General features: G+C 37.4%; 2 protein-coding genes across 3 annotated transcripts; one reads left to right on the forward strand and one right to left on the reverse strand.

The window, feature by feature from the left end:
• Positions 1-609: 609 nt before the first annotated feature.
• Positions 610-3,507, reverse strand: LOC105198401 (NADH dehydrogenase [ubiquinone] flavoprotein 1, mitochondrial). Its single transcript, XM_011165097.3, is given in 7 exon segments — positions 610-1,018; positions 1,084-1,287; positions 1,358-1,476; positions 1,478-1,609; positions 2,148-2,816; positions 3,109-3,173; positions 3,354-3,507. Coding segments are annotated over 7 exon segments (1,428 nt in total). The 5' UTR covers positions 3,403-3,507; the 3' UTR covers positions 610-828.
• A 494-nt stretch (positions 3,508-4,001) lies between these two features.
• LOC105198402 (prolactin regulatory element-binding protein) lies at positions 4,002-9,327 on the forward strand. 2 transcript variants are annotated; one of them, XR_005576435.1, is made up of 5 exons: positions 4,002-4,457; positions 4,711-5,093; positions 5,173-5,867; positions 5,994-6,327; positions 9,035-9,327. XR_005576435.1 is itself a non-coding variant. In XM_011165098.3 (4 exons), exons 1-4 carry the CDS (start codon positions 4,320-4,322, stop codon positions 6,077-6,079), a joined length of 1,302 nt encoding a protein of 433 aa, XP_011163400.1. In that variant the 5' UTR covers positions 4,002-4,319; the 3' UTR covers positions 6,080-7,340. The 2 variants fall into 2 exon arrangements, 1 of the variants encoding a protein (XP_011163400.1); XM_011165098.3 differs by lacking the exon at positions 9,035-9,327 and having other exon boundaries at positions 5,994-7,340.
• Positions 9,328-10,270: the final 943 nt, after the last annotated feature.

The following is a 10,270-nucleotide window of genomic DNA, read 5'->3' on the forward strand; positions in this document are numbered from 1 at the left end:
ACGCGAGACGTGTAACATAATTCCCGCAGAAACCACGTAACAGGGAGCCAAAGCTATTTGCATAAGAAAACGCGGGAGGTAAATGTTAGTCTTATATGGCTCTAAGCAAACTCGGGCAATATTCAAGGATAAATCGAATTTTCTTACATTTTCGCGCGCACGGTTTTTTCTCTCCTCTCTCTCCGACGTCGTATATTTCTCCCGAAATTTTTATATCAGCCTGTTGCATATTTTCAACTGTCGTCTCGTCTGGAAGTGTCTTCGTAAAGGTAAGATGGATCGCTTGCGAGAGATCCGTATAGAATAGATTAGAACATTTATATTCTTTGATACAATGTTATAATAACGTCTACCATTGAACCGGCTTGAAGCGTCGTATCGACTTTTCTCTCGCGTTAAAGCCCTCGAGATACGATTATTCCTTTCAGTTTCCAGCGGCAAATGACCGTCATTAGACGAAAACTTTTGCTCCAAAGCACTTTGCTCTTCGGCTTTATTCTCCTTCGTAAATGTAAACGTTAAATGTTACGAGAATTTTTCGCTTTAATTTCGTTTAACACGCGATCTCAAGGAGCCTATTTACAATGTACATGTGTAGATGTAAACAAGTTTTTTTTCTTGTGTTTCTTTTATTAATCGAACCTTCGGGATGGATGTCAGCCCGGGTTCGAAAAATATTATTACAGGAAAATCATGACTATCGCGTTTAGATTCATTTATATACACTGAAAATAAATACAAAACCTTACAGGGATTGCTCTAAGTATCTCCTTCCGTTATTATATATTCTATCTAATCTTCCATTCTGGTTCTAGCTCGCTCGATCTCTCAGCTTTTCGACGTCGCTCGTTTCTGCTCCTTCATGCGCGCCTCGATTTCCGGCCTGAAATGCCTGATTAGACCTTGCACGGGCCACGCGGCGCCGTCCGCCAAGGCGCATATCGTGTGCAATTCTATTTGTTTCGTAAGCTCCCATAGCATATCTATCTCATGCACTTCGGCATTACCTTCCACAAATCTGCGAAAAAAATTGTTATAAAACATGGATTTTTTTCACAAGCGAGATAAATCATTGATGCCTACCTTTTTAGTATTTTATGCATCCAACTGATACCCTCGCGACAAGGCGTGCACTGACCGCAGGATTCGTGCTTGTAGAAACTCATCAAGCGGGTGATAGCTTTGATTATGTCCGTCTGCTTATTCATCACGATCACTGCGGCCGTGCCGAACGAGCTCTGCACCCTGATGAGATCATCGAAGTCCAGCAGAACGGTGTCGCACACACTACAAATTTCGATTGTGTATAACTTTCGGAATAAAATCGAATCTCTGACGAGGGAATCTCTATATCTACCTCTTAGGAATGACGGGAGTCGAAGAGCCACCGGGAATGACGCCTAACAAATTGTCCCACCCTCCGATTACACCTCCTGCGTGCCTCTCGATTAGTTCCTTCAGAGGGATAGACATTTCTCAGAGGGATAGACATTTCTTCCTCAACGGTACACGGATTGTTCACGTGCCCGGAGATGTTGTATAGCTTGGTTCCGGTGTTACGTGGACGTCCAAACGAGGCGAACCACGCTCCACTTCGGCGACAGATCGTCTGTGAATATTATCGATAAGGTAAATGAACAAAGAAAGAAAAAAATGAGTTTTTAACAATCTGTACACCCAATTTGACAATTTTCTCCTGTAAATTTCTTTTCTTTGAAAAATTAAGCATTGTAATTATAAGATTTATAATATATAATTTTTTAATGAATAACAACCATATAAATACTTTCTAGAAATGCTAAAAGATGTGTAAAAGACACTAAATAATTTTATGTATTTGTAAAAGTAATGAAAAATAATTTAGATGTGTTGTGACCCAACATATGTAAAAAAAATGCTAAAAGCATTGTGTTTAGAGTAAATTCATTTATTAATCAATCGCATTATATGCAAATACAGTTTTTATAGCAAAGTTGCATTTGCATATTATAATGTGATTGATAATAATGCGCATAATGCAACTAATTAATAGAAAAATTTACAGGATAATTGGGTTTGAATGGTGTGTACAAAGTGTAAAAACTCGCGTTTTTTTTTTATTGAATGAATTAAAAATAACTCGCATAATGCGACTCAGTGGTACGTACAGGTGCCACTGCTACGGTCTCGACGTTGGTGACGGTCGTGGGGCATCCGAACACGCCGACGTCGGCTGGGAATGGCGGTTTCAGCCTTGGTTTTCCCTGTTTCCCCTCGATAGATTCAATAAGAGCGGTCTCCTCGCCACAGATGTACGCGCCCGCTCCACGTTGCACGAAGATGTCGAAATCATAGCCAGAGTTGCAGGCATTCTTTCCGATCAGACCAGCCTGGTAAGCCTCGGCTATGGCGACCTGCGTGTTGGATGCCTCGTTATAAAATTCACCGCGTATGTAGATGTAAGCGGCGCAGGCTCCCATAGCGCGACCAGCGATCAAGCAGCCCTCCACGAGCTTGTGCGGATCGTGGCGCAGGATCTCGCGATCCTTGCAAGTTCCTGGTTCGCCCTCGTCGCCGTTGACCACCAGGTACTTGGGCCGGCCGTCGGATGGCTTATTCATGAAGGACCATTTCATCCCGGAGGGAAAGCCGGCACCACCGCGACCCCTCAGACCAGAAACTTTGATTTCATTGATGATCCAATCAGCACCCTTTTCTATTATCTCCTTAGTCTTGTACCAGTCGCCGCGGCTCATGGCACCCTTCAGCCGCCAGTCATGTCTGCCGTACAGATTCGTGAAGATGCGATCCTGATCAGCCAGGGGGCCTCCTTTTTTCTATGAAAGAAACAAAGCTGATAATGCAGGCAACACTTTAGAGAATTAGTTTTGTTTATTTTAGCTGCATTTTAAAAGTAGCATTTTTAAAAGCCATTTCAACCAACTCCGATTAACTCAACCGCCTAGATTTTCACGTCAAACAACGCGAGCTTATTACCTGGACGTTGAGTTAATTATCGATTAAAGTTAATCGGAGTCGGTCGAAGTGGTTCAAATACGCGTTGAGGCTTTGAGGCAGGAGAAACGGCGGAAAGTTAAAATAAACAGACGTCGAGAGAAATGGTCTCACCTTTCCTTCCGGGGCGGCATCGGCGAGCGTTCTCTGCTGACCGTTCAAGCTCGATCCGAGGAGACCTTTAAATATAGCGCAAATTTATTTAATTACATAACCTCGTAGACCCGTAGGCGGCGAGCGAGACACCGTCCACAGAGACGCGCGAGGTAATATTCGCTCGCCGTCTTGTCGCGGATGATCTATCCGCGATTCGCGATAATTCGCATGACCGCGATAACACGTGGATGCATGAGACTCACCCAACTGTCTCCTCGGCACCTGAAAACAACGCACTATGGCACCTGCCATTTTGCAGGGTTCTCGGCGGCGTGATTAACTGAAAAACGTTTCGTCTTCCTCGATCGGCAAGACGACAGTATCAACCGTTGGTTTTCGACACTGACTGCAATGATGACGAGCCACGTTAGCCACGTGGAGTGTTGGAATTCGATCGTAGGCGAATCATCAGAGAATTACGAACAGGGCCGCGAAACCAGTGTATGAACAGTATGGCCAAGTATGACTAGTTTCATTCATATAAATATCCAAGATATGGGATTTTATACTTTGTTGAAGGCATCTAAAATATTATTTATACTTAGATTAAAATTTGTCGGGAAATAATATGAATTCATTAATTATTTTAATCATTTGATTATAAAAAATAATATTAGAGGAGCTACCTTGTCATGTAGCAAATTAAAAGAACATGTATAGTAAGTAGAATTGACATGAGAAAATTGATCTCTTCTCCTCTGTCTTCTCTCAACTTCTCTTCAGAAATAACACACTCATACGAAAAACAATCTTCTTCGTTTTCTTAAAATGTACAGCACGAAAAATATTGACTTATTGGGAGTTACGACACCGGTGCGGTGGCGCGATCTCGTAACGGAGCGTCCAACCGCGCGCTGCTGCTCCAAGTGAATACGTGTACCTCCGCTCCGCTGTGTCGTGTGTCGTTCCGCGCAAAGTCCACGGGTCGCTTCGCCTGTCGTGTCGTCGTTTTACGTTTCGGAGTGGTGACACGTGAGTGCCGCGTGGGTGTCCCCGTTCAAAAAACTTTTTTGGGGCGATGATGGGACGCGGGCGTCGGGTGCGCGATCCATCTGGGCAGTGTTGATCCCAAACTACCAGAAGATCCCGCAGGATCATCACTCCTCGGCGAGGCTGTTCACTGGGGACACTTGACACACGCGCGAGCAATCCGGAAAATCTGCCGCGTCATGCCCTCCAGAAGGAACAAAGGTGGCCTCTTAGCCAGGGTGAATTTCCCCCTTTACACCCTGCAGATGCTCACCAGCAGGCACATCCTGGTGGGCGGCGGAGGCGGCTCCTCCAAAACTGGCGTTGCCAATGGATTTGTAAGTTTCCCTTGAAGCAAGAATATTATTTGCAGGTTGCCAGCGGTATTCTTCTGTTGTTTCATATCCATTTAAATGGACTATATCGTTTAAGTAATCATAAAATTATAGATTCTGGAATCTATTCTGGAAAGTTAGAATTTAGAATTTATCTCGTTCTTTCTTGTGAAATTCTTTTTTTCTTCTTAATATTTTAGGATTTTAATAAGTCATTATTATATCCAGCTGTTTTAAAGTCAGTTTGTTGTTACAGGAAATTTTTGAATTGTCACACAATGGAACGCATTTCATTGCTGAAGAGGTGACCAGGCACGAGACGGGTCCCAGCGTGGTCATGAACTGCGCCTCGCATAACAACGGCAAAAAGACGTGGATAGTCGCTGGCCAAGAGAGCCATTGTCAGCTGTACAATGTGAATCCCAAGGTGGTAACTTCGGAGAACGGAGAATTGATCAAAGGACCGACAGCGGCGGCTAACAAAGATGGCCTTAGGCATAGAAGGAACAGCGAGAGAGTTGAGGACTCTCAGTCGCCGAAGGAGAGGATAGAGGAGTTCAAAGACGACAATTCAAATGTCAAGAGCAAAAAGCTTCAGTTAGTTCTTAAACCTGCTGATAGTGTACAGACAGCTTTTGGGTAAAACTTTATTGTATTTATTGCTATTTATCGAAAAAAGCATTACATTGATTTCTAATGAGAACCTGTTGGCTTGCAGGAATGGAGAGCCTTTGCAAAGAGTCGTTAGGGTGAGCTTACAAGGGACGATTATGGCTACTGGCGGCACGGACGGTAACGTTAGATTATGGAAGTTCCCACAGCTGTTCAAATTGCACGATCTTGACGCACATGGAAAGGAGATAGACGACTTGGATTTTAGTCCGGACGGCAATCTACTGGTGAGCATCGCCAAGGATGGGAAGGCCTTCGTGTGGAATTCACACGATGGCACGAGGAACAAAGAGCTCACCTGGACACCACCGGACGGCGGAAAGTACATGTATAAGAGATGTCGATTCAGAAAATTAGCAGAGGACAAAACGAGAATCGATCTGTTCATGCTTTCTAACGCTGTCGCGGGGAAGAATCCTAGTTTCCTTCAGTTGTGGGACATTAATACCGGAACTATCGTCAAATCTGCTTCTTATAAAGAGACACTGTCGGCGCTGGCCGTTTCCGACGACGGTAAATTCGTGGCCGTCGGCACAATGTTCTCGGGCAGCGTTGATATATTTGTGGCATTTAGCTTGAGGAAGGCGTTTCATGTTCCTGGAGCGCACAGCATGTTTGTCACCGGTTTGGAATTCTTACCGACGAAGCTGGACGGTCCCGCGATTACTAGTAACACGGAGACCGCGGTCGTCAGTATCTCTGTGGACAATAGGATCTGCATACATAGCATACCATTCAGACGTAAGCATCTTATCACGAATAGACACTTTTGAAGTCTAATAGCTTTAATAAGCTAATTATTTAATTATAATTAACTTTAATAAGTTAACTTAATTTGTAATAAACTTCTTTTTTTTTACGTTTTAGATACACTGCCATTCTGGTTCGTCATCATACTAATAGTCTTATGCATATGCGGCGCGTTTATTTTCTGCAGTTATCTTGGCATATGACCCATGAAATACACAACCGAGCCAATGAAGCAAGACATTATCTTTTCCTAATTACCAAATTGGGCCAATAATTGTCCGCGCGTGTATAAGAAATTAAAAGAAAATTCCACACACGATTCACTCGGTAAACGGATGCTCAAGAAATCTTACATACATAGACGAATCGTAGGATTATCCACATGAAAACAGATGCTGATTAGCCGTACGAAGCAAAGTACACCATAACTGTGAATATGCACAGCATTAGGGTAAGAGTATTTTCGGTTTGTTTAGCGGTTACAATCTTAATAGTTGAATTCATAATAGAGTATACACAGAAAATTCAGGAAACGTTCGCGCGATTTAGATATAGACATGATGTCAGTCGGGGTGCTACTGTGATAAATAAACTGTGTTGGAGTGCTTCCAACAGATCGGGGCCGCACCAATTGCACATTGATGTACATATAGATATTACGTTTTATCAATTTTTAGCGCGAAAGGGAGGATTTAACGAGCGCGTGCTGATTGTTTCTCCTCCGCACGAATACGCTTAAATGGTTTTGTTTATGACAAGTGATTTGAGATGTGCGTTTCTCACACTTATTATGATGCACGACTACTGTACTCTCTATCTCTTTCGTATTTATAGATGAAAATCCACAATTCATCGCATTTATATGTGCTGTACTACGTACATTGGATACCTACTAGTATATGTCTTCTTGGTTATCTCTCTGTACTTTCTTTATAAATCATGTAACGTATTCAGATAGCATAGAGAGTTAAAAAAAAAGTCAGGTTTATGTCAGCTTTATTAAGAATTCCTTTTGCGTCTCAAAATAAATTCAGAATTGATGACATAAACCTAATTTTTTTTTAGGTGCAAAAAGAATTCTTTTTGCGTCTTAAAATGAAGTCAGAATTGATGACATAAACCTGATTTTTTTTTTAATTCTTTGTGCTGCTCTCTGGGGTACATGAATAATGAGTATTCGACGTAACGATCGACACAATTACATTGGTTATGTGGTTAATCGTTGTGACGTTTCGCAAGATGAGCTTATAGGTATCGTTATTTATTTAGACACTTTCTAAAGTTTCTTAACTTATTTTTACAGCGCGTATGTATTTGTATCGCAAAGTTGTTTCGGCTAATGATGGAGATTTATGAATGAAAGTGTACATTTATATGGAGTCTCCTCCGTTCGCGGAAGATTGTGCAATGGATTTGTAAACGTCTCGACCACTTCATTAATAATAAACGATTAAATATATTTCATCATGGGATTTAAACAATTATTATGGTATCCTATTAAAAATAATTTTGCTAACTAATTTTGATTGGCTGAGAAGCTTAGATGTACTTACACATACCTTTAACAAGTTGGATTTCAATTTTGATACTTATGTTTTAAGTATAATTTTGTGCAATTGAAGAATTTTCTATAAAAACAATAATTCTAAAAAATTAAATTTTCAAGAAACCAAGAAAGTATTTCAGCTTCAAACTATTCATTGTTTAAATATGGTAATTTTTCTTCTAAAATACATATGTTTAATAGGTATAAGAATAAAATTGTAAATTTTGATTAATGATGGATTTAATCTACTTTGAGAATAATAAAAAAAATACAAAAAAGATTAATAAAAACTACTTGTTTGGGTCTTGAGAAAACTTTATATTCACTGCTTATGAATATTAATATTATACATTTATCATTCTTACAATATGAATAATTATTACCCATAAAGTGATAATAATTTAATAATGATAAAGAGGAAGAAGAAAATATTTGAAATATGAATTATGTATTAAGAGAATCCAAAGTTATTTCCATATCAGATTCTCAATAAAAAAAAAGATAATGTTTTGGACGATGTTTTTAATGAATTCGAAAAAAAATATGTGACATTTATGAACATACATCCATTTATCAATTAAAGAATAAAGAGATATTCAGAATTTAATATTCAGAATACATTATCTCTATAAGAATCTCAATAGACAATGCGTAAATATTATTGGTAGCTAAATAGTTACAAAACTATTTTGATAGAATCGAATAAAATAAAGTATGTACAATAGTATATTGATTATTTATTTATTCATATTAAAGAAATTCAAAATTTTTTGAAAATTTGCCAACATATACAAACAGTATACTACAAGCTGTGCTGACAGCTTCGATTGATAGAAAGTTAGACATCGACTTGTTATTTTTCTTTTATATTGATCGACTTGGTTCTATCTATAATAAAGATGCAAATAATAATTATTAACTATTCAAGCTTCTTACGTCCATACAATTTAATGTTGTCAAAGTTCAAAGAGTATGTAAATGATGCGGAAAACGTTCTCCTTCAACGTTATATTCAGACGTTAATTTGCATCGCAATTGAATGCTTTACGTAGAAGATGATAAAGGTTTCATTATCCCATTATCAAAGTAATAATACTATAATTACACATAATAGACAGTATATATATCATAAAATATATCACATAATCACATGTCAAGAAGTTCTTGTTCTAATGCTAGTGGCACGTAAAAGAAACGTAAGCAACCGATAAGCCAATCATAATCTTAAGCTTAAGCAGTATTGTAGCAGTAGCACGTCAGACTTGTTAATTTTCTTACTGCTTATGTCTCACTGTTTTTCTATGTGTCTGCCTTTAATTTACTTTTTGTTTATATGTAAAAAAATGGAAGCACTTTGACGTCACCGAGATAATCGTTGTTTAATAAAGATTAAAGAACAAATTTTATCATATTTTATAATATAAAATTTATTTTGGCTGTTGGTTTATTATATATTGTTAACAAATTAATTTAATTGTAAAAAAAATTAAAATCATAATCGTATATGTAGAAAAGGAAGTTAGTCGTCATACTACTTCAAAACAAACGATGAATATCTACTAGAATTCCCAGAAAGTTTTCTCAACAATGACGCCGACTAAATTTTTTTTAGATTATGGCAGGATATACGAACGAGAGTTTCAGCTACAATTTGTCAATGTCATTCAGTATTTGCAGATGAGACGGGATTTTCACGCAAGCGCAGTAGATTCAGCATCAGTAAAGTATTTACTTCCATTAAATATAGGTATTAATGAGTGTTAAGTGATGGTCTTAAATAATATTTATAAATTTGTAAGAAATAAACAGAAAGGATAAAATAATTTTAATGTAATATATTTATGTAACAAAAGAAATTTTTATTTGGCAGAAATATTAAGAAATTTCAACATTTGTTATGATGAATAAGGAAAAACTGCAAAAAACCTCACCAATATTCCAATATATTAATTTTACAAAAATAATCATATACATTTTTTGAATTATGTAATTTTAAATGATCCGGAAGTACTTTGAAATTAAAACACTTAATGCCTTTGACCTGAAAATTAGATCGCGTTATACATATCGCGGAAATGGTTTCATTTAATAATCAGTTCCGTTTTTTTATTTTTAACATCTGTTACAATAGAAAAAATTCTCTTGGCTTCAGCATTCGAATGCGGAAACGAAAGAACCATTTGAACTAATAATTCTAAATTTGAAAAAACTTTATCATTATTTAAATCTACAGGACTCGAATATCTTGCACCACATAATATTAATTTCTAATTGAGCTAACTCTTCTTTTTGTGAATCATTATAAAAAGATGGTAAAATCCTCCATTCCAGGTTAAATTTGTTACGTTAATATTCCCGATATGTGTTGCGATATAAGTTAAATCTTTAATTTTTAGCCTACCTTTATTATATAAAGCTATTTTCGAATCTAGGAACATTAATTTTTCAAAAATGCTATTATTATACGGTAACCGTACTATCTTTTGCATCTATAGATATTAATTCTAATAAATGTGTCGTTATTATTTTATCAATTGGTGATACATATCGAACGAGATACATCATTTTACACATCATTTTTGTATTAGAAATATCAGTGCTATCGACAATTTAAAAAAAAAAAAAAAAAAAGTACATGTTTTCAAATATTGAACAAGTTTGTTTTATGTTTTGCTATTACATTTGTTAAAATATTTTTACATTTATTTTGGCTCAATTTAATATCTTGCATTATTTTAGAATCTACAAAGATATCTTTTAATAGTGAAATTAAGTGATCCGCAGTACTAAACGATATATTGTGCTCTGCAAAAAATGCTGCTAATTTAATTTATGCTCGTTTAACGTT

Source organism: Solenopsis invicta, chromosome 15, assembly GCF_016802725.1.
Source record: "Solenopsis invicta isolate M01_SB chromosome 15, UNIL_Sinv_3.0, whole genome shotgun sequence".
Taxonomy (NCBI): Eukaryota; Metazoa; Arthropoda; class Insecta; order Hymenoptera; family Formicidae; genus Solenopsis; species Solenopsis invicta.

Bases quoted from the DNA above. Each gene is read 5' to 3' on its own strand.
- LOC105198402 (XM_011165098.3), top strand. From the start codon at position 4,320: ATGCCCTCCAGAAGGAACAAAGGTGGCCTCTTAGCCAGGGTGAATTTC. The intron at 4,458-4,710 runs GTAAGTTTCCCT...TTGTTGTTACAG, and splicing joins CTGGCGTTGCCAATGGATTT to GAAATTTTTGAATTGTCACA. The intron at 5,868-5,993 runs GTAAGCATCTTA...TTTACGTTTTAG, and splicing joins ACATAGCATACCATTCAGAC to ATACACTGCCATTCTGGTTC.